General features: G+C 40.3%; 2 protein-coding genes and 1 pseudogene across 4 annotated transcripts in view; 1 reads left to right on the top strand and 2 right to left on the bottom strand.

Moving 5' to 3' along the window:
- The window catches only part of LOC132351105 (interferon-induced protein with tetratricopeptide repeats 5), a 165,229-nt gene that overhangs the window by 40,881 nt on the left and 99,139 nt on the right, over positions 1 to 25,209 (top strand). The window lies entirely within an intron of this gene.
- The window catches only part of SLC16A12 (solute carrier family 16 member 12), a 92,416-nt gene that overhangs the window by 19,031 nt on the left and 48,176 nt on the right, over positions 1 to 25,209 (bottom strand). For all 3 annotated transcript variants that reach the window (XM_059900945.1, XM_059900946.1, XM_059900947.1), the window contains exon 3: positions 5,431 to 5,679. In XM_059900945.1, the coding sequence (XP_059756928.1) occupies positions 5,431 to 5,540 (110 nt within the window). In that variant the 5' untranslated portion in view covers positions 5,541 to 5,679. The remainder of the gene's footprint in view (positions 1 to 5,430; positions 5,680 to 25,209) is intronic.
- On the bottom strand, positions 21,649 to 23,356 carry LOC132350492 (SNW domain-containing protein 1-like; annotated as a pseudogene).

Below are 25,209 nucleotides of genomic sequence, written 5' to 3'. Positions count from 1 at the left end.
ATAAGGATTAAATGACTTAATCAATGAAAAGTGCTTGGAATAATGCCAACAAGCACAGAGTAAGTGCTCAGCTAACATTAGCAATTATTTACAGGAATTCAGCTGTTGTTAAAAGAGCTCCACAGTTCCACAGGACTCTAGACATCTATTGCAATTAAGTTAATTTAGACCCAGAAGACTGAGAGAAAAGTAGGTCTCAGAGCTGGGGGTTTTCTTTAAACATTTAAAACAAGTGTTGTTTTGCAAGCATCAACTTCAATTCAATTTATCAATTTACTAATAGAATGTAATGTAATTACACTATGAAATATGATTCTTTCTTTTATATAAATTTATTTATTTATTTTTGGCTGCATTGGGTCTTCACTGCTGTGCGCGGGCTTTCTCTAGCTGTGGTGAGCAGGGGCTACTCTTCGTTGCAGTGCGAGGGCTTCTCATTGCGGTGGCTTCTCTTGTTGCAGAGCGCAGGCTCTAGGCACACGGGCTGCAGTAGTTGTGGCACATGGGCTCAGTAGTTGTGGCTCATGCACTTAGTTGCTCTACGGCATGTCGGATCGTCCCAGACCAGGGCTCGAACCCGTGTCTCCTGCATTGGCAGGCCGATTCTTAACCACTGTGACACCAGGGAAGTCCTGAAATATGATTCTTAACATAGATAATGTGTTTGGTAACAAGATGTCTCAAAGAAAAAGTATGTAATCAATGCACATTAACAAACAGAGGGAGTAAATAAATGAGAATGACTACTTTAATAGCCTGCACAACTTTAAGCTTATATAAATTTTATGTGTAAGGAAGCATCATCAGTTACAAGGTAAGAGTGAAATATGATTTTTAAATGCCCTGGATTATAAATGGTAGCATTGTCTGTAAAGCAAAAACCAGCAAGCAATATAAATGTCCATCAATAAAAATGTTTTAAATAAATTATGGAAACATCCATATGGTGAAATTTTAAGCACCTATCTTTCAGTGAGGTAGAGCCATATGTGCTGATATGGAAATATTTCCAAAAGATATTATTAAGTAAAAAAAAAAAAGTTCAAAACAGTGTGTATAATATGATCCCATTGGTGTAAATGAAAAGAACATGCTTTATATATGGACATAAGGCTTTTAAAAAAATTTCTGGACAGATCTCAAGAAACTATTTATGAGATTAACTTTAGGCAGTGAAACAGGGATTCAGGAAGTGAGGAGAAAAAGGCTTTACCTTATATGTTTCTGTATTGTTTGAATTTTTACCTTCCAGATGTATGGTTTAACTTTTAAGCATATTATTTAAATCAAAGAGGAGGGAACACTCCCAAACTCATTTTATAAGACCAGCATTATCCTAATACCAAACCAGAAAAGGACACTACTAGAAAAGAAAACTACAGGCCAAATATTCCTGATGAGTATAGAGGCAAAAATTCTCAATAAAATACTAGCAAACTGAATCGGCAGCATATTAAGAGGATCATTCACCAGGTTCAAGTGGAATTTATTCCTGGGATGCAAGGATGGTTCAACATACACAAATCAATCAATGTGACACATCATATTAATAGAATGAAAGAAATGAATTGTATGATCCTCTCAATAGACACAGAAAAAGCATTTGACAAAATTCAACATCCATTTATGATAAAAACTCTTAACAAATTAGGCATAGAAGGAACATATCTCAGCATAATAAAGCCATAAGTCACAAGCCCACAGCTAATATCATGCTCAACGGTAAAAGGCTGAAAGCTTTTCTTCTAAAATGAGGAACAAGACAAGGGTGGCCACTCTCATCACTCCTATTCAACATAGTCCTAGAAGTCCTAGCCTTGGCAATCAGGCAAGAAAAATTAATAAAAGGTATTAGAATTGGAAAGGAAGAAGTAAAATTGTCTCTATTTGCAGATGATATGATTTTATATATAGAAAATCCTAAAGACGCAACCAAAAGGCTCTTAGATCTAATCAATGAACTCAGTAAGTTGCCGGATATAAAATTAACATACAAAAATCAGTAGTGTTTGTATACACTAATAATAAAATTTCCAAAAAAGAAATAAAGAAATTGATCCCATTTACAATAGCATCAAATACAGCAAATTTAACTAAGGGCATGAAAGATCTCCATGCTGAAAACTACAAGACATCAGTGAAAGAAACTGAAGAAGACACAAATAAATGGAAAGATATCCCATGTTTGTGGACTGGAAGAATTAACATTATTAAAATGTAAACACTATCAAAAGCCATCTATATATTCAATGCAATTCCTATCAAGAATCCAATGGCATTTTTTACAGACGTAGATAAAACACTCTTAAAATTTATATGGAACCACAAATGACCCTAAATAGCCAAAGAAATCCTAAGAAAGAGGTATCACACTTCCTGATTTCTAACTATAATATAAAGCTGTAGTCATCAAAACAGTTTGGTACTGGCATAAAAACAGACAAATAAACCAGTGGAACAGAACTGAGAACCCAGAAATAAACCTAAGCATCAACTAATGTTTGAAAAGGGAGCCAAGAATATTCAATGGAGAAAAGACAGTCTCTTCAGTAAATAGTGTTGAGATAATTAGATATTCACATGTAAAAGAATAAAACTAGACCCATATTTTAGACCACTCACAAAAATTACCTTGAAATGGATTTAAGGATAAAATATAAGACATGAAACTATGAAACTACTAGAAGAAAACACAGGAATAAAGTTCCTCAACATGGATCTTGGTAATGATTTTTTGGATATGTCACCTAAAACACAAGCGACAAAATAAAAAATAAACAAGCAGGACTACATCAAACTAAAAAGCTTCTGCACAGCAAAAGAAACCATCAACAAAGTGAAAAAAATGGGAAAAAATATTTGCAAACCACATATCTGATAAAGGGTTAATATCCAAAACATACAAAGAATGCACACCACTCAATAGTAAAAAAACAAATAACCCAATTTAGAAAATGAGCAAAGGACCTAAATAGACATTTCTTCAAAGAAGATATACTAAAGACCAACAGGTACATGAAAAGATGCTCAACATCACTAGTCATTAGGGAAATGCAAGTTAAAACCACAATGAGCTATTACCTCACACCTGTTAAAATAGTCATCATCAAAAAGATAAGAGATAACAAATGCTGGTATGGATGCAGAGAAAAGGGAGCCCTTGTGCACTGTTGATGGGATTGTAAATTGGTACAGCCACCATAGAAAGCAGTAGGGATAAAAATAGAACTACCATGTGATCCAGAAATTCCACTGTTGGGAATAGATCCAAAGAAAATGAAAGCACTAACTAGAAAAGATATCTGCACCCCCATGCCCATAGCAGCATGATTTTTAATAGCCAAGACATGGATGGATGAATGGATAAAGAAGGTGTGGTATATATATACAATGGAATATTATTCAGCCAGAAAAAAAATGAGAAAATCCTACCATTTGCAACAATATGAATGGACTTTGAAGGCATTCTGCTAAGTGAAATAAGTTAGAGCGAGAAAGACAAATACTGTATAATCTTAAATATATGTGGAATCTAAAGCAACAACCAAGTGCATATAAAAAGAGATCAGACTTATGGTTACCAAGGCGGGGGGGGGGGTGGGGGGGGGGAGGGGAAGGGAATTGGAGGAAGGTGGTCAAAAAATACAAACTTCCAGTTATAAGATAAATAAGTACTAGGGATGTCATGAACAATATGATGACTACAGCTAACACTGTTGTATGATAGATAGGAAAGTTGTTAAGAGAATAAATCCTAAGAGTTCTCATCATGAAGAGAAAAGTCTTTTTCTTTTCTTTCCTTTTTATTGTAGTTATACGAGAAGACGGATGTTAGCTGAACCTAAAGTAAATGTAAATCAAATCATCATGCTTACAAACTATTATATATAAAGTAGATAGACAACAAGGTCCTAATGTATAGCACATGGAACTAAATTCAATATTCTGTAATAAACCATAATGGAAAAGAATATATATATTCAGTTATATATATATATACACACACACACACACATATAAAAAATTGAATCACTTTGCTGTACACCAGAAACTAACACAACATTGTAAATCAACTATACTTCAATTAAAAAAATCATGCTGTATGCATGATTAAAATTATATAGCGATGAATGTCAATTAGTTCTCAATAAAACTGGAAAAAGACTTAACTGCCCAATAGGCACTGATCCTCTGAATTGACAAATCACCGTGCAGGCTGCTTTCCTAGTCTCTGTCTCCAGTTCTCTTGGCTGCTTCCTGGTGTGTCACCCTTTCCTCCTCTGAGCCTATTGTGCTCAGGTATCCTCCTCTCAGCCTCTCCCAGGAGCCTCTGAAAACAGGCCTTTGCTGCCAGCCACAATCCTCTTTTCTGGTTTCCAGCTGCCCTTCTTATAGAAGCACTAAGCTCACTTCCAGAACTTTCCTCTCATGGGAATGATGAAAGCTTCCACATGTAAGAACCAAGATGAAAGAGATTCCTTTTAACTCTATGACCTCCTCACTCCCAGAACACAAGATCCATAATCTAGACGGGAGAAAAATCAGACTCAACCATCATATTATTTTAAACAGATCTACAGTTTATTTTGACACATAATCAACGAATCCTTATTGTAGCAAACACAAACATCCTGCTTCTTTCAGGCATTATCTATTTGTTATGGGGGGAACATCGATGCTTTTATTGATGATGCCATCAAGTGAAGTTATGTAGTGCAAATCAGTTTCTTTGGCTGCCAAGGGAGTGTTGCCAGAGAAGAGCAACACAGTTCAATTTGAATGAAGGCACCTCTAGAGGAGAGAGCTAGCACATGCAGATTTCAAGTGTGGCTTTATTCCAAATGTAAATGAGATGAACGCATCTCAGTGTACGCACGTTTAACTTAAGTATAGTCAAGGCTATGCCCTTGGGCAAAAGGAAAAGAGGAAACATGACCAAATGAGATGAGAGAATCCCTGTATTTATGCTCTTTCTCTCCTTCAACCTAGAAACCAGCCTCCGCTACCACAGCCAAGTGCAAAATGAAGCAAAAGAATTTAAATTCTAGGCTTTAAGCTTCCAGCGGCTCAGTCTCCTGGTGAGCTGAGAGGTTTTCAAGGACTATTTTGAGCTTATATATTTGTCCTTTGTGGGATGAACTGCTTATGAAAATAAATGTCCGGCACAGCCATAATATTTAGCTGAAAAATGTCCTAACACTCCAGGTTTATGTGTCAGAGATTACAAGAGACCACTATCCAGGACTTTTAAGTGTCAGAAAATCACATTCCTTGCAAAGAAAAAGATATCCGAGCAGTCAAAGGAAATACACACACGCGCACAAAACATATATTTTCACAATGACAGGTTCAGAACTAGAATGAAGCCGACTTAGAAAAAAAGACAAGCCAGGTCATCTGATAATAAATCGAGAAGGAAGTCCCACCTACCTGGTTACTGCCCGGGTGCAGATGGTAACAAGGAAACAGCCAGCCACAACCATCCAGCCCCATCCTCCATCCGGTGGGGAGGTGGACCGAGCTCTATTTACTTTTGCCATGGTTTCAGTTCTTTTTTCTTCTTTTCCAAGTTACTCCAACAGCCCAGTTATGATCTTGGAAGGGTCTGCTGTCCAGTGATTTCCTGTTGGCATTCAACACTGGCATAGAGTGCTACCTGGCACATGGGTTACTGTCCATCTAAAACCAAAAATCAGGACATAGTTGTATTTTATTGCCATATCCAAAGATAGTTTTTCACTTGGTGAAAATGATTATTACTTTCCTCTTAAATATGATTCTTCGTTAACTATGAATACTGGCCTGGTGCAAAGACCATTATTGTCCTTGCAACCTCTCCCCCTTCTTCTTTTTTTTAAATAACAGATCTTCTCAAACTTTTAGCCAAACCCATGACGACAGTTTGGATACCATGCCTTGAAGGTAGATGTGGCAACGTGGTTTAGTCTAGACTAAAGGGATATGAGCAAAATAATACATGCCACTTCGGGTTCCTCAGCTCAAAGGCAAAGGCACCTTCTTAAGACTTCCACCACCTCCTTTCCCATAGACTGGAATGTGGATGTGGGGATGAAACAGTTCCAAACACACAGGCCCAGACATCGCCCTAGGGGCTGGCAGAGCTACAGGATGGAAGGAGCCTGGGCCCTCAAACGACCCTGTGGGGAAGAGGTGCCTCTCCAGCTCCCGACATCACACACCCCTCACTGTTACACCAAAGGTAAATAAGCCTCAGCTTTATTTGAGTCTCTCTATTCTGGAGTCTTTCTGTTACAACAGCTTAGGCTATGTCTTAATTACTATACTGAATGATTCTGACAGTAACTGCATTGGCCTTTCTGACCAAGAATGCTATAATTCTTAGATGGAAAAAATTGAAGCAAGAAGAGAATGAAAAATAAGTCAAACAGAATAGAAAGCCCAGAAGTTGCACATAATAATTCAGTACAACTAAATAAGGTAGCAAAGAGGGATGGGGAAAAAAAGGATTATTTGCTACCTCCTGTTACAACTCTCCATTTAATTCCTTTTTTTAAAATAAATTTATTTATTTATTTTTGGCTGCACTGGGTCTTCGTGGCTGTGTGCGGGCTTTCTCTAGTTGCGGCGAGTGGGGGCTACTCTTCGTTGTGGTGCGTGTGCTTCTCATTGCAGTGGCTTCTCTTGTTGCGGAGCACGGGCTCCAGGGCACGTGAGCTTCAGTAGTTGTGGTGCACGGGCTCAGTAGTTGTGGCTCGCGGGCTCTAGAGCGCAGGCTCAGTAGTTGTGGCGCATGGGCTTAGTTGCTCCATGGCATGTGGGATCTTCCCGGACCAGGGCTCGAACCCGTGTCCCCTGCATTGGCAGGCGGACTCTCAACCACTGCGCCACCAGGGAAGTCCCTCCATTTAGTTCTTAACCTTCTAGATAGATCAGAGTTAAATGTAAAAAAGAAGTCATTTAAAATCTAGGAGAAAACATATGCAAATAATTATCTAACCTCTAGATGGGAAAAGGACTCCCTGAGATGTAAATGTTAACAAACCAAGGGGAAATTTTGTTGATTTGTCTAAATTAAAATTTAACATTTCTATACACCAAAACATGTAATAAATAAGACCAAAAGGTAAACCATAGACTTGGGGGGGAAAAAAAGCAACACATGATTCAAAGAAGTAATATCTGCAACATTAATTCATTCAACTACCAACACTTGTGGAGTATCTAATATGTGTTAGGCATTATTCTGGACACCGAGGATTCAGCGATAAGCAAGACACACACAGCTCCTTGTAGACAGAGTCTAAGCTGCCCCTACGGTCTCACATCCTGCTGTTCTTGTCTTTGTGTAATCCCTTCCATTGAGTGTGGGTGGGGCCTGTGACTTGCTTCTAACCAGAATATGGCACTGGTGATGGCACATGGCTCCCATGATTAGGTCATGCTGAATAAGACTCAGCCTCGCTAGCCGACTCACTCTCACTCTCCTGCTGGCCCTGAAGAAGCAGGCTGCCGTGTTGCACACTGCCATGGAGAAGGCCACGTGGCAGGGAACTGTGGGTAGCCAGTAGGAGCTGAGGACAGCCTCAAAAAGCTAAAGTGACAGCAAAAAGCTAAAGCTCTCAGTCCTACAACAAAAGGAAATGAATTCTGCCAACATGCCAAGTGAGCTTGGAAGCAGATTTTTTCCCTAGTTGAGCCTCCAGTTGAGAACACACTCTGGCTGACACTTTGATTGCAGCTTTGTGAGACCCTGAGCCAAGCCAGCCAGGCCCAGCTAAGCGAGGCCTGAATGTGGTCCCACAAGAACTGTGAGATCAAGTGTTTCTTATGGTATACTTTGGCATGTCAATCAAGCTTCTTAATTACAGTTAGGGATGAATTTTTTAAGAGACTAAATCAGAGTTTTTAACAGATGATTTTTCCACTGGATTGAGCCAGTCACCCAGTTTGGGGTACACTTTTATAATGATCACCAGAAGAAATTTTAAATAATATTAATTAAATGAAACATCAGGGACTTCCCTGGTGGTCCAGTGGCTAAGACTCTGCACTCCCAATGCAGGGGGCCCAGGTTTGATCCCTGGTCAGGGAACTAGATCCCGCATGCTGCAACTAAGAGTTTGCATGCTGCAACTAAAGATCCTGCATGCCGCAACTAAAAGAACCCAAGTGCTGCAACTAAGACCCAGCACAGCCAAATAAATAAATAAATAAATAAAATGAATATTAAAAAAAAAAAACTGCTCTTTATAAATAAATAAATAAAACATCATTTCAAATATGACTAAGCATGCATTGTTTGGTGACCATAGACCACGCACCACCTGGTAAATTATGGACAAACCAAACTGTCTAATGAAGAAAAATTTACTTTAAAACCATGACTTTCTCAAGAAAATGGCTCATAGTAAAATCTTGCAAGCGTTCATCTTTGAAGCCACGGGAACAAATTGGCAGCCTGCGAATTCAGAGAACAAATGCGGAGCAAAGATAGTGAGCCAAAGGCAACAAGAGTGATTCCACGTAGACCACTTAGGTTTGCTCACTTTCAAGACCTGGAAGTGCCTCCCTGTTCATCTTAATTGGCCATCCTGTGAATGTGAGGAGACTGACAAAGGAGATGGAGTGAATGGCTGGAGAGTATAAATCCATCAGAAGTATTAGAAGAGCAGTATTGACACAAATATTAAGCCTACTGATTGACAGAAAGTCAAAATTATTATTTGAAATGGTAATATTGCTAATCACTGGCCTAGGGACAGAGTCATAGCCAAAACACTGGGCTAAGTGAAAACAACAATATGGAGGTAGCTTTTCAGACCATCCATAGGCCACATTGCTATGAAGCAGCGTTATATAGACAGTATCTCATTTAATCCTTACAACAACCATAGACGGTAGGTATTATTATCCCTATTTTACAGATACCGTAACTCAGACTAGAGAGATGCAGTAATTTTCCTAATTATTATTATCATTACCAAGGAGCAGAAATGGGATATGAACCCGAGTCTTACTTTTCCTAACCAATGCCCTACACTACTTCCACTACTTTTCCTTATTCCTTGATGTAAGTTCATATACATTTTAACCTAAGCATACGCATATAATTCTCGTTGAAGGCACACCTTAATGTGTGTGTGCCTTAACGTCCTACAATTAATGTAGGACATTAATTGCAGCCTGATGCAGCTAGAAATACAGTTCTTTAAATGGTACCATTGGCATTTCCCTGAAACATGCCTAAGGTCACTGACTTGATCAGCTAGGGAACTCTCCCTGATTTCAAAACAACCAGAGGAGTCTCCAGCACTCTGGAGCTTCAGGGTCAGTCCCTACAAAACATAACTTTGTGTCATGGGTAAGTTACTTTTTTTTTTTTTTTTTTTGGCTGCACCATGCAGCATGCGGGATCTTTGTTCCTTGACCAGGGATCCGACCCGCGCCCCCTGCAGTGGAAGCGTGGAGTCTTAGCCACTGGACTGCGAGGGCAGTCATGGGTAGGCTACTTTTAATAGTCAACTACTTTCCTCCCCAATATTAAACACTCAAAGAAAAACTCATTTAAAAGATCTACCATACTTGTATTTTCACTTTAATATACACAGCCTACTGCAGCAGACAGAGCTGGTTGCCTACCCCCAATCCACAGCCCACCTCTCCTCCATTCTATCATAGCCCTGGCTTGGTTCAGGGATCTACTCTATCTGCTCTCTCTCCAGCAGCCATTTGCTTCAGGGAAGGGTGGCCCAATCCATTGTTTCAGGGAATGGCTTTTGATTGGTCTCCCTTTCCCTTCGCAGTAAGTGCTTAGGGACTAGGAGGTGAAGCAATTCCAGCCAATGAAGTATGCGGGAAAGTCCTCTGGAAAAGATTTCCTTGCTCTTAAGAAAAGACGCAGGAAAGAAACAAGCCCTGCTTCTTCCTATAAACATTTTGAATCTGGATATGACGCCTGGAACTACAGCCGTCACTTCTTCACCATGAAGGAAGCTGGCCTGAAGACAATGTCAATAAGCCGTCTTGCAGGCACAGCAGAAAGATGAAAAGAACCTGGAACCTTAATGACGTCACTGAGTCACTAAACTAACCAATTCTGGAGCCACCCTATCTAGCTTGTTAGGTAACATAACACATTTGACTTATTTTATTTATTTATTTATTTTAATAAATTTACTTATTTTTACTTATTTATTATTTTTGGCTGTGTTCGGTCTTTGTTGCTGTGCACGGGCTTTCTCTAGTTGCAGCGAGCGGGGGCTACTCTTTGTTGCGGTGTGCGGGCTTCTCGTTGCAGTGGCTTCTCTTATTGCAGAGCACAGGCTCAGTAGTTGTGGCGCACAGGCTTAGTTGCTCCGCGCATGTGGGATCTTCCCGGACCAGGGCATGAACCCGTGTCCCCCGCATTGGCAGGCGGATTCTCAACCACTGCGCCACCAGGGAAGCCCCATTTGACTTATTGTGGGAACTGGTTGAGATTTCTGTTACTTCGGCCAAGAGGATACAAATGGATACATGCCTGCAGACAGTGGTATGTCGAAGTCAGCATCTGCTGCCTCTCATCCCCATGCCACGTTCAGTGATGTCATACTGGTGGCTTGAAACTGGCCATGTGAGGAGTGCCTCTACCACAGAAACCATACATTGGTAAACTACGCATCCAAACTTTTTGTATCCTCTGAGACAACCAGTTATTAAACACTTACTAGCACACCACTGCAATGTTGGGGTAATTTAAGGTGTATACAGTAAATATTTTCTATGAACTATGAAGTCAAGCCAAAGAACCAGAGAAGAATTTAAATATCTATACAGTGAGCTAGCCACTTAGCTAGCTTTTCACCTTTTAAATAAGATAATTTTTCTGTCTCATTGGGCAGGAATCGGCCAACTACAGCCCTCAAGCAAAATTTGGCCTGCTGCCTCTTTTAGTAAATAAAATTTTACTGGAACACAACCATACCCATTTATTTGCATTTTGTCTTTGCTCTCATGCTACAATGGCAATGGAGTAGTTGCAACTAAGTAAAAGTATTTAGTCTAGCAAAACTTACAATAATTACTATCTGGCTTTTTACAGAGAAAGTGGGCAGACCCCTGTTCTAGGGAGATGTGATGCATTGATCTGCAGAATAAAATGCCAATATCTGGGAGGATGGGGTGGGAGAGAATCGATATTTATGGCTATGGTGGCAGAGTGCAGGGTAGAAGAACAAAAAGAACTAGCAGTCAGAGGAAGATCCGGGTCCTTCCTGGTCCTGATTCTCTATCTTATGAGTTATATGAACTCAGGCAACCTACTTTAACTCTCTGAGCCTCAGTTTTCTCATCCATAAAATGGGGCTAATATTATCCTCACAGAATGTTGTATGGATTAAAATGAGATAAAATATGAGGAGTACCTGCACACTACTATATATTAAAAAGATAGACAATAAGGACCTACTGTATAGCACAGGAGACTACATTCAATATCTTGTAGTAACCTATAATGGAAAAGAATCTGAAAAAGAACATATATATATGTATGTATGTATAACTGAATCACTTTGCTGTACACCTGAAACTAACACAACATTGTAAATCAACTATACTTCAATAAAAAAAAAGTAATTGAAAAAAACCCCGATGAATGGATAAAGAAGATGTGGTATATAATATATATACACTGGAATACACTGAGCCATAAAAAAGAATGAAATTTTGCCATTTGCAACAACAAGGATAGACCTGGAGGGTATTATGCTTAGTAAGCAAGTCAGACAGAGAAAGACAAATACTGTATGTTTTCACTTATATGTGGACTCTAAAAAATAAAACAAAGGAATGAATATAAAAAAACAGAAACAGACTCACAGAGAATAAACTAATGGTTACCAGCAGGGAGAGGGATGGGGGGAGCGGCAATTAGGGGAAGGGGATTAAGAGGTACAAAGTACCAGGTGTAAAATAAATAAGATACAAGCATGTAACGTACAGCACAGGGAATATAACAAATATTTTATGATAACTTTAAATGGAGCATAATCTATAAAAAACATCGAATCGCTATGTTGTACACCTAAAACTAATATAATATTGTAAATCAGCTATACTTCAGTATAAATCGATCAATCAATCAATCAATCATGAGGAGTATCTGGTACAAAAACATAGATATTATTTGCCATGTGACTTAACCTGTTTTCATTTATTCATCACTTATTAATTCAGTAAATATTTATTGTGTGTCCAGTATGCATCCGGTACTATTCTAGGAACAGGGCTTAGAGCAGTGAAGAAAATAAACAATGGCCCTGCCTTCAGGGAGCTTACATCCTAGCGGGACAGGCAGTCAATAATCTGTTGAACAATAATTTCTGAGCCTTAGCTTCTTTGTTTGTACAAAAAAAAAAAAAAAATCCCCTCTACATACTTTGTGGGACTGTAGTTAGATTCAGATGAGAACAGTCACAAGCTGGCAGCAATGAGCAAATCAAACTTCAGGACATTTTTGTTAGGCCTATAGTGTTTTTAAAATGTTTACTTTGGTTGCCACATGTAAATATGAGATTTTCCTAATGCTATAGACTGAATTTGTTCCCCTAAAATGCATATGTTGAAACCTAATCTCCAATGTGATGGTATTTGGCGGTGGGGGCCTTTGGAAAGTGATTAGGTCATGAGGGCCCTGCGCATAAAGAATGGGATTAATGCCCGTTTAAAAGAGACCCCAGGGGATTTCCCTGGTGGTCCAGTGGGTAAGGCTCTGTGCTCCCAATGCAGGGGGCCCGGGTTCGATCCCTGGTGGGGGAACTAGATCCCGCATGCACGCCGCAAATAAGAAGTCCGCGTGCCGCAACTAAGATCCTGTGTGCTGCAACTAAGACCCGGCGCAGCATGAATGACTGAATGAATAAATAAATAAATATTAGAAATCCAACAAGGGATGCAAAGTTTAAAAAATAAAAAAAATAAAAGAGACCCCAGAAAGCTACTTTGCCCCTTCTGCCATATGATGTCACAGTAAAAGCATGGCATCTATGAACCAGGCAGAGGGTTCTCACCAGACACTGAAAGTGCCAGCTCCTTGATCTTGGACTTCCCAGCCTCTAGAACTATGAGAACTAAAGGTCTGTTGTTTAAGCCACCCAGGCTGTGAGATTTTTGTTATAGCCGCCTGTACCAGCTAAGATACCTAAAAATCCAGATTTCCAAGTCGTCTTGAAAAACTAACAGCGCTACAGATACTGGTCTGGCATTCCTTCTTGGCAGCCATCAGCTGGAGTCAAGTATGGCGCACCCTTCCTTTGGATAACGCCTGTACCGCCCCTTCAGCCTGCCCCTGACCTCCTGTATTGTCCAATCCCTGTGCTGTTTCACTCATGTACAACACCTGCCTGACTCCTTTAGGCAATAAGATCTTCCACTTCTGCCTATACTGTGTGGCCATAAATCAAAGTTTCTTGAACAGCCATATGTGAGTCACGTGTATGGCATGCTTGACGTCTAGCACTCTGGCAATTTCAATACGACTAGCACCGGCGATTCTACCAGCACCTGCGGACAAACACACACAATGTAATAACTCACCGACTGGACACAAATATGTGTCACGAAATGATAGGATCGGTTGTACAAGTGAAAAAGCCAAAGCTTAGAAAGCTTACTATAGTCCTAGCCTCTTCAGAGGTTTTTCTGTTAAAATAGTCCCCAAGGTTAAACTGTCTTCAGTGTAAGATTATAAAGCCATCTACCCATAAATGGCCAGTGTGAGACCATCCTCGGTCTGTGCTGCCCAGTACTGTTGAAAAATTCTGAGACAGGCAGTGCTGTGCAACAGCCCTTTGGAAAGCAACATAGGGCAACGGATCAAGGATTAGAAAGTTATTCATATTCTTTGAAGAGTAATCTCAGTTCTGGGAAGTTATCCTAAGAAAATAACTTAAGAGAAGCTGAACACTACCAGCAAAAAATAATAGCTGTGCTATGAATAACGTAAAACCGAAACAACCTAAATGCTCTACAACTGGGAAATGTCTAGAGAATTATGATACGTCAAACAAATGGGATAATAGACAATCCTTTAAAATTATAAAGAAGAAGAAAATACTGTAAATATGGGAAAACATTTATGATGCAATGCTAAAGCAAAAAGAGGACTCTAAAATTGTGTGTACAATGTGAGGGAAGCTATGTAAAACTTCTGTAAAAGTTGTATACTTGTAACTCACAGAGAATGGGAAGAATATGCAAAAAGAAATTTAGGTGGGATGGTATAATTAAGATTTATTTTCAAAATTGCATTCTATTCTGTGGAATACTATAATGGTGGATACATGACATTACACATTTGTCAAAGCTCAGAACTGTAGAACACAAAGAGTGAACCCAAATGCAAACTATGGACTTTAGTTAATAATGTATCAATATTTGTTCACCAATTGTAACAAATGTACCACACTAAGCTAAGATGTTAATGACAGAGGAAATTGGTGGGGGAAGGAGAAAGGGTACACAGGAACTCTTTGTACTTTCTGCTCAATTTTTCTGTAAACCTAAAATTTCTTTAAAAAATAAAGTCCATTAATTAAAATAAAATAAAATAAAATTGCATTCAATACCATTTTATATATAATTTTCTGAAATAAATATTTCAGGTTACTCCTGCAGTGTAAATATGAGCACAAAAATCTCTTTTGTATGGTTTCTCCAGGACTAAAAATAACCATATTATTTATTGATGCTGCACATTGAAAATTAGGTGATTATCCCATAGAAGACACAGGGAAGGTAACAAGCCCTTGGCAAAATAAAATGTTCTGTTTCTTTAAAAGATATTTAACATCATTAATTTTTACCTTGCCTCCGCTATCCCCAGATGATTCCATTTTTATTTGTTTCAGTTAGACAACCTCCGTTGGCATTCCCACAACTTATAAGTTAAGAATGATTGGTGAGGGTCTCTCAAAAAAAGATAATTGCATAAATCCAAATAAAAAATGTAAGTAACAGCATAGTGAGCAAAGGTATGTTGTAAGTTAGAGTCAAGCTGGGTAAACCACAGAACAGGGAACAGCCTCACACGGTTCCAGGGTGGGGAGAAAGGACTTTTCTGAAAGCATAAGCATGCGAGACTGTTACTAATAATTCCTCATGAATAGTCGCCCTTGAGCCTCACAAGCCTCAGAGATGGGCACGATTTCCCCCCTTCCACGATGATGAAGCTGAAGCTCTCAGAAGTAAAGGGACTCGCCTGACAACACTGTATCTGAGTCGAAATAGGGATGAGTAGCTCTGGTGGATTTTGGACAGTGCATTTGCCCATCTGCCCTCCAGATTTCAAAATTGTTATTGGGCATTTCTGTCAACAAGCCATGGTAAAGCTTAAGCACTCATTCATGTGAGTGACCATGACCAAAGGAAGCAGGGGGTGGGGGTGTAGGAGGGGAGGTTAACCCCGAGGTTAACTCAGGGGTATACCGCTGCTCACAAAACAACATGTGAGTTTCTTTCAAAACAGGTCATGTAATAGATTTATATGTATTCAGAAGAGATGCACAGGTTAAACAAGGCTAACCTAGTTTCCTGGAGACTTTGGAGCAGCCTGTGGTTCCCTTAGAATATCAGCCTGAGCCTCTTGTAAATAATTAACCCACCTGATATGACACAAATATAATGGAAAAGTCTTCACTAAGAGAATACCTACAACTATAAGCAAAGAAAGTACATTTCCATCGTGCAATTCTTCATTTTACTAAGCAGCCTTCCGTTTATTTTATCTTGACATCCAACCACTAAAATATAATTGCATTCTGCTTCTCATTTTGGCTTCAGAAAAATAATTTTTGAAACAAAAGAGGCTCTATATTATGATGTTCCTCTAAGGTTACTCCTTAAACAGTGCAGGTTGGGATATATTTTCAATTTCACTTTGTCCTCTTTGCTTTCAAAAATCTAATCATGTGCAAAGAATTCTTGCTAACAGTCGATCACCTTCCAGTAAAGCACTCCATTTGTAGGGCAAATCTTTCACATTGCCCTCAGTATAGTTTTCTGAAGTGATCCCTTCTATCAGTAGAAAATCTACACATTTCTTACAGTTAGTATGCAGTTGGAGAAAAGGCACTTATTTGGGTAGGCTCCCAATACTGTCTTTCCATTGTTCTTTCCTTCCTCGATCCTTTCTGCTTATTTCCAGTGCCTTAACCTTTAGCAGTATCCTTACTTTTTACATTGGTTTGCAGACGTAAGAGAGGTAGAGGTGTGTGGCAGAAAGATACCAAGAGTGGGATTCAAGACTACTGGGTCCAAGTGACACTATTTAGTCGTATGATCCTGAGTGAATCACTTCCTCTCTGCCACTATTTCCTAATCTGTAAAAACAGGGCATCAAATTACTGATGTCTAAACTTTAAACCAGTTGGCTGATTGCTAAGTATCTCTTCCCCAATATCTAAGATACCTGGTAGACGATGCTTATTGTTTATTGCTGTGTGGAACAAGGAAATGGGTCCCATCCAGAATAAATCCATTTATAAGTAAGAAGTCACAGTATTGTGTTGTAGAGGACATTCTCACCACACAGAAAGGGAGAGCAGAAGCCTACACCAAGAGAGGAAGGGGACATTTTTTTTAAAGGAAGAGTGATGAGCTGCCCAGATATCTCAGGGCCCACGTCTCCCACCCCCTAGAGCCTTGACCAGGGGTAGGTATGTGATAGAGAGAAGACATAGGAACCTGAGCAGTTGAGGGGGAAGCTGCAGTAAGAAGGCCTGTGCTGTGTGTCCCATGGGTAACAATGGGAAGACACTGCTTCACTGGGTGCCTTTGGCCTGTGATGTGTCTGGGCAGAGAGAAAGCCAGAGACAGTGTCCACCGACTGTCCCTCACCGCCAATCCGGCGCAGGAGTGATCTGAGGCTCTCTCATGTTCTCAGTAGAAGACAGCTAAGAGATGAGACGCAGGGCTGGGGCCAAGGGGAAAGTGACTCCGTGACCAATAACCTGAGCCAAATGGAAATCGTGGCTGATCCTCAAGAACTACAGCAAAAAAGGGGAGGAATTTCCCCACGTGCTGGACAGTCAGAGAGTACAAACTACAAGTTCCACCAGCAGCAGATATGTCATCACAGTACATGAGGAGAGAAGCCACTACCTAGAGACCACCAAGATGAGTTTCATCAGCAGGATGCCCAGTGGCCAATACTAGGGACAGTTCTGCTTAAGCCAATGAGAATTCACAGATCTGCATGCCAACCACCTCCGCCACCATTACCATGAGGTCACATGAATTCTCCCCTAAACCAACCACTCGTACAGGAGAGGGAGGGATGAACACGATACAGGGGAGAAATGACCTTTATACAGAAATCAACCTTCAATTTGGCTGCTTATTGACTCAAAAAAGACTGAGCTAAATGAAAGACATTACTTTAAACTTGCAAAACCTGCTAGAAACTTTTTTACATTGAGGTATAATTTACATACAATAAAACACACCCATTTTAAGTCTACATTCTGATGACTTTTGACAAATGTACACACTCATGTAAAACCACCACAATCAAGATCAAGAACATTTTCATCACCCCAAACATTCCCTCACGCTCCTTTGCAGTCAATCTCCACCAACCTCAGCATTGCGTTACCACTGGTTTGCTTTCTGTTGATGTAGATGAGTTTTGCCAGTCAAGTATTTCATAAATATAGAATCACACAATATGGACTATTTTGCTTCTGGCTTCTTTCACTTATGATAATTTTTTAAAATAAATTTATTTATTTATTTTTGGCTGCATTGGGTCTTCACTGCTGCGCGCAGGCTTTCTCTAGTTGCAGCGAGCAGGGGCTACTTTTCGTTGTGGTGCTCAGGCTTCTCACTGCGGTGGCTTCAGTAGTTGTGGCACACGGGCTCAGTAGTTGTGGCATGGGCTCTAGGTGCGCAGGCTCAGTAGTTGTAGCGCACAGGCTTAGTTGTTCCGCGGTACGTGGGATCTTCGCGGACCAGGGCTCGAACCCGTGTCCCCTGCATTGGCAGACAGATTCTTAACCACTGCACCACCAAGGAAGCCCCTATGATAATGTTTTGAGATTCATCCAGGTTGCTGTGCATACCTGTACTTGATTCCTTTTTACTGCTAAATAGTAATCTGTTTTATGGATCTATTACAATTTATTTATCTGTTGATGGACATTAGGATTGTTTCCGATTTTTGACCATTATGAATAAAGCTTCTGTGAACATCTGTATACAAGTCTTTTATGGACATATGTTTTCATTTTCTTGAGTAAATACCTAGGAATGAAATTACTGTGTCATATTGTAAGTGGATATTTAACTTAGAAGAAACTGCCAAACTGTTTTTCAACATGGCTGTATGATATTACCGTAACATATTAGAGCTCCAGTGTGTAATGGAGTCTCACTGTAATTTTAACTTGTACTTTCCTTACTACTAATGATATTAACCATTTTTTCATGTTTTATTAGCTATTCATATATCTTCTTTTGTGAAGCCTCTGTTCAAATATCATGCCCATTTTTAATTGGGTTGTTTACCTTATTATTGAGATACAAGAATTCTTTGTATATTCTCGATACAAGTCTTTTGTAGATATATGTATTGCAAGTATTTTCTCCTATTCTGTGGTTTGCCCATTCATTTCCCAATGGTGCATCTTGAAGAGCAGAAACTATTAATTTTGGTGAACTGAAATTCATTATTTTTCCTTTTTAGTCAATTGTATTTCTATATATTAGTAGTTGTTGCTGAAACTCAGCCTCTGTTCACCGGTGCCGAATAGAAATGCAGAGACAGAGTTTTGGGTGAAGCAGAAAAGAATAGCTTTTATTGCTTTGCCAGGCAAAGGGGGCCACAGTGCACTAATGCCCTCAAAACTGGGTGTCCCACCGTAGAGGAGGTAGTGAGGAGTCTTATAGTGTTCAAGGTGCAGGGCGTGATCAGCTCGTGAATAATTCTTGGATTGGTTGGCGTCAAGATGAAGTTTCAAGCATCATCAACCTTCTGGTTTCAACCAGTCTAGGGTCTATGTTCCTGCGGTCAGCAGTTTTCATCTGGTGGGGGTCTGCTTCCTATAAAAACACCTTAGCAATGTGTGTCAGGCCTTTATCTGTAGCTTTCAGGGAACTGGGAGTTCGGTGATTCTGCTATGTGGCAGATTTATAGTCTAAATTGTTACCAGTTCCCCAGCCCAACAGCTATTCTTTGTTTCTACATCTTCACATTTCCCAATCATTAACTCCTGAGTCAGACTTTTACTTCAAAAGACAAGGACACAGGGGCTTGTACACAATTTCATAGTGAACAAATAGAAATTGGAATTTAAAAATACTACTTTACATTAGGCATTTCATCAAAAGCCATGAGATGCCCAGGAATAATTTTAACATAATATGTGCATTATTTGTACATTCAAAACTACAAAACAGTGCTGAGAGAAATTTATAAAGGCTTGAGAGAGAGGGAGAGAGAGCGAGCGAGCATGTTCATTCCATGGAAGACTGAGAAGATGTCATATCTACCCAAGTTGATTGTTTCAATGAAATCCCAAACAAAAGTCCAGCAGCCTTTTTTTAAAAATAGAAACTGACAAGCTGATTCTAAAACTCATATGGAAATGCAAAGAACCTAGAAAATCCAAAATAATTTTCAAAAGATAGAACAAAAGTTGAAGGCTTAAACTAACTGATTTCAAAGACTTGTTCTAAAACCAAAGTAATCAAGAGTGATATTGGTATATTAGATTAGTGGAACAGAATAGAGAGTTTAGAAATAGACCCACACATTTATTCATATGGGGAAAAAACGACTCTCTAGTGTTACCTCACACCATACACAAAACCTAACTTGAAATAGCATATCTAAACATAAACGCGAAAACTATAAAAAAAAAAAAAACTTCTAGAAGAAAACATAGGAGAAAATCTTCATAATTGGGGGATAGGTAAAGGTTTTTTAGACAGGACATAAAAAGCAAAATGAACTCCCCACTCTTGCCTTCATAGAGGCTTTGAAGAGGTTTAGATTTATTTTAGCAACAAAGAAGCTGTTATTTTTTTCACATCTGTGTCATCATATGAGCAAATCTCAACCCTACCACAACTTACTAGAGAAGATTTCCAAGTGGACTCTACTATTGCCTCTACAGTGGGAAAGTACTCTTTAATGATACACTGCTTGTACCCTTTAGGGTGTCCCATTTGAAGCTCTTTATTGAGATACTCACTCCTGTCTCTGTAGAAACAAGAGGGAAACTGAGAGATACTGTTTCTGATAATGGAAACTCAGTGTCCTCAGCCACAACCTGTTGGCTGAGGACCGTCTGGTCCCGTATTCAGCCCATATATATGTCCATATCCATAGCCAAATATCAGCCTCATTCCCAGCCCATCATCCCACTCCCACCTATCCCATGATACTATATGTTTCTTGCAACCCACTGAAAAAATCAAGCTTTAGTATCTTCTTACATGCTGTTTTCTTTACCTTCAAATTCCTTCCTTCGCCACTTCCTCCCCTGACTTATCATTTCTGCTTCAACTGCTTCCACCCCACCCCCATCCTCAAAGTAGTTATCTCGCTTTTACAGACTCTTGGAGCTCTCTGTACATACCCCTCCTGGCCCTTATCAGATGCACTGTTGTTATCTATTTAATGTCTCTCTCTACCACTGGCCTGTTTAACTCCATGGAACAGAAACAATCTTAAGTCATCCTTGTCTCTTCCCCCAATTCTCTCCACCACCTCCAAACCCCAACACACACACACACACACACACACACACACACAATGTCTGATGCAGAGTAAGAGCTCTATCAGTGTCTAATAAATGAATGAAATAAGTTCTGCCTTCACCAGAGAGAACCCCAGCAAGTCATAAAAAATAAATTAAAAGCATAAATAACAGTCACGAGTTTTAACGTGGTAATTCAATTGAAAGAAACGGGAAACGCACTTCATCTTCGTCAGAAAGGTCTAATCTTCAGACATCAGGCAAGAAAATCAACCACTCCAACTAGAAAATGAAGAATATTCAGCACAACTGGCTTCTCTCTAAAGGACGCTCACCCAGGAGCAAAGCAGTCTTGTCACAGAGGAACCAGCCAGTACTTAGAGCTCAAGTCTCTGACTCCTGGGCCAGTGAATAAGTCACACAGCCATAACAGTAACAACAGTTACTATTTGGGGGCACTTAATCCACCAGGCTCTGAATTCACTATTATACATATGTTATCTCATTTTATCTTTTTTTTTTTTGTCTAAATGTTTTTATTGGAAACAAATAGTTGCACCAAGCAAGAGCTTACTTTGCCCACTCCAAATTAAAACAGAGCACAGTAGGGGCAAACATCATTTGGCAGGACAGTTCCGATATGTGGACATCCTTCTTTCTACTCACTGTGGTTGGGGTAACTTTATTCGTAAGCAGTCACTCTTAGACAAAATAGTAACCCCAAAGTGCTAATGTCACTCGAAAGGAAGTGGCCTTAATTTCATGTGTGGGGCAGTATGTTCTATAGATGCCAAAAGGTGGGAGAAGCACAAACACAACCCACTCTTTAAAAAAACTAAATAATTCAAAGTAGAATTTTCCCATCCCCCTCTTTCTCCCGTAATAAAAAGTAGTGCTGGGCTCTGACACCCAGATTTGGTTTTTATCCTGGCCATTTACAAAGTGTTCCCCCATATGACTTGCATCATTAGGGTTATGAATAATAGTTCATTCACTCTGAAGAAAGTATCTACTCCTTTCTCCTCTTCTTGCCTTCATGCTCATGTTCCTTGGGGTGGCTGCTATCTGAGGGCCTTTTAGAGCCACTGTGCTGTTTGGCTTCTTCCAAAAATTTGTCCAAACCAAAAGGATCCTCCTCAAACTGAACTGGTCCTTCTCGGCCTCTTTGTCTACAGTCTGAACCAGAAAACCCCTTATTGGGAACAAATCTGTTTGTTAGTCTTTATTCTGGCTTCTAGGTCATCATTATACATGTCCTTGTCCAGATTTTTACTGGGCCTGTAAATATTCTGGGCCATATCTTTACCACCTCTCCAGGCTTGATCATAAACATTGTAAATTTCATCTTCTCCACCTGCAAAACCACTGTCCATACCCTTGGATTGGTTGAAGAGCCTTTGGTCATACTGAACTTCATTGGAAGTCCAAGGATTGGGCACACCAAGAACAATGACTTCACTGATATCTCGATTTTCATTTATCTGCAGTTTCAACCTCTTATCTGGAGCTGCCCTGGAAAGATTCCGGTCATGCCGTCTCTCTTTTCGCCTGTCATGCCGGATTTCATCCCTCTCACGTGCCTCCCCATCCTCTTTTTCCACATGGGTTTTGATCCCAGCTCTTCTCTCCCCCTGGCTTTCTGGGCCATTTCTCTAAGTTTCTCTTCATGTTTCTCCTTTTCTTTTTGAGCCATCTTTCTCTCTCTTTCTCTCTTGAGCACGCGTTTCCACAGCTTCACGAGCCTTCCGATCAGCAATATAGAGGGTTTCGGCCAGTTTTGCAAAATTTTCATTGATGTGAACTGTCTGCAGTCCTCTTCCATCAGCCGCCAGACGTTTATCTAATGGAACTGTATAACCCTTTGCATTTTTCCAGTTTGAAATACAGGGAGGAATCTTCCACTCTTGTTGTTCCTTCACGGTCATCTTTCGGCTAGGAGAATGCATGACAGGTGCAGGAGGAGAAGGTGGTCCCCGGTGAATTTTCTCATGAATCTTCAACCTTGGAGCCTCCATTGGATCTTTCTGCATTTCCACCATTCGAATAACTCTCTGTTTAGCTCCAGAGTTGAAAGCCACTCCTTGTTGAGCTGGTGTGTATCGGATATATTGAGCAGGAGCCTGTTCATCAGCTGCTGCTTGGACTGGCATGGCCACAGCAACCTTCTGTGCTAACGGATTTTTCTAAGGTTACCCTTGTCTTTTCTGTTTTCTCTTTAATGGCTTCTTCGTCAGGTCTTTGCAGGTCTGGGTCATGTGCATTCATGACTTCTTCGGGAACCATGTCAGTGTACTTGCTATAAATGACCTTGTCTTTTGACTGTCCCCGTCGAACAATTGCATCATACTTAATTTTTCCTTCAGCATCCACCTGAATGGCCAGTGCATTTGACATTTTTTTCTCTTGTCCCAGATTCAGGGGATACTGGGCCACGTGGATTGCTGGAAAAGCACCTCCATCTCCAAAATCCTCTAATAACTGAGGTATCCAGCCTTTCCGGTACCCGCATGGGGGAGGTTCTCTTTGGGAGGAGACCAGTGAGGTCTGTCGTGATCTCTGGGATCTTGCCTTTTCTTCAGCCTCAAGCTGGTCCTGAGATAGCTGAGTAGGTGCAGGTAAAAAGCTGGTGAGCAACATCTTCTTCCTTTTCCTCTTCTCATGTTATCTTTATCCCAGCCCTGTGAAGGAGGTATTATAATTTCTGTTTTACAGATAAAGAATGCTCTAACTATCCAAGATTTAGCCTCGGCCTGAGTTCAAAGCTTGTGGTCTTAATCTCTGCATCCTGTTGCTCTCCACTGGCCTCCAAGCTCCCTCCTGGTGGAAGCCAGCACGATTATGTTCGATCTTGTGTCTCTAGCACCGAGAACAGTGCCTGGCATATATTTGCTAAATGCTACGGTAAAATACAAACCTCTTGGGAAAGAGAAAGATACCTTGTCTCCCAGCCCCTGGATATTCTATTATACCCTCTTACCAATGATTAAATGTCTGGTTCTACCCGCCCTGGGACTCAAGGGCCCACTGAACACCCTGGCCTAGGGGATGTGCGTTGAAGGGCCATCTTCCAGGTCTGCCGTGAGGGAATTCCAACACTTTTCTGCACGGCCTTTATAACAGTGTAGAAAAGTATTCCAGCTGAGCCTTACAGACTTCTATCCAGGGGCAAACTCAAGCCCCCAAAACAACTGAAAGTCAGGGAGAAGTTAAAGAAACCCCTTCTCTCTCTGCTTGGGTTTAGATAGTCTCTGGCTCAGGGACCCAACTTTTTTTTCCACTTGAAGTCTCTGGGTATTAGGGACGCCTTCTAATGCGTATGGATTTATTTATTTTTGTTGCCCAATGATATTACACATAGGTTGTGAAAAAAATATGTTGTTCTTGGGACTTCCCTGGTGGCGCAGTGGTTAAGAATCCGCCTGCCAATGCCGGGGACACGGGTTCAATCCCTGGTCCGGGAAGATCCCACATGCTGCGGAGCAACTAAGCCCATGCATCACAACTACTGAGCCTGCGCTCTAGAGCCCGCAAGCCACAACTACTGAGCACGCGCGCCACAGCTACTGAGCCTGTGCGCCTAAAGCCGGTGCTCCACAAGAGAAGCCACTGCAATGAGAAGCCTGCGCACCGCAACGAAGAGTAGCCCCCACTCGCTGCAACTAGAGAAAGCCCACGCACAGCAACGAAGACCCAGTGCAGCCAAAATTTAAAAAAAAAAAAATTTTTTTTAATTTAAAAATATATTGTTCTTAAGCGCAGAAAGACTTTGCTTTTTTTGTGTGTGTGTGCTTTTCTTTTCCTTTCTGCTTCTCTCTGCTTAGTCCTCAGATTCTGGTAATGGGGGAGTAAATAATTACTGACTTCAACCAGAAATTTCTGGATGTCTGTCAGGACCTTTTGGCACTAAACTGAAACACTAACCTTTGCTAATAAAGCTGCCGACGTTTCTACATTGTCTATGAGACTCTGAGGATAGGAATACTTAACATAAGACATAGAATAAGCAGCAGGGTGATTTATATGGTATTTGGTCTACAGAAAAGGAGAAAAAGGTACAATTTGTGATTCACAAGAGGCAGAGAGTAGAAAGCAAGCTTCTTTCCCACCCTGTCAGTTCCTAATCCAGAGTCGCTGATTCTAGGCAACATCAGAAAAATGCTTACTCCTGAGTCCAATAGTTTGTTGACAGTGCAATTCAAAACAAGGAGCTTGCCCCCAGTAACGATTTTCTGCAAAAATACAGTTCTTTTCTCTCCTATCTGGAAATACAAGTAAAAGCAGTGATAGGCCTGAGCTGCAGCTAGCCCTCTTTGATAAAAAATATAACACGTAGTTGAATATTCCAGCACTTAGCACAATGTCTGGTATAAAACTGGTGCTCAATATTTGTGGGGTTCAAGGAAGAAATTTTTGTGTCTAACTCAGTGACCTTGCAGAACTCTTAAATTCTAATTTTACACTCAACAGCATATAGAATCATTAAATCAGATTA

Source organism: Balaenoptera ricei, chromosome 16 (genome assembly GCF_028023285.1).
Source record: "Balaenoptera ricei isolate mBalRic1 chromosome 16, mBalRic1.hap2, whole genome shotgun sequence".
In the NCBI taxonomy this organism is placed as follows: Eukaryota; Metazoa; Chordata; class Mammalia; order Artiodactyla; family Balaenopteridae; genus Balaenoptera; species Balaenoptera ricei.
Note: the sequence above shows the minus strand (reverse complement) of the source record. Positions and strands in the feature narration are given on the sequence as shown.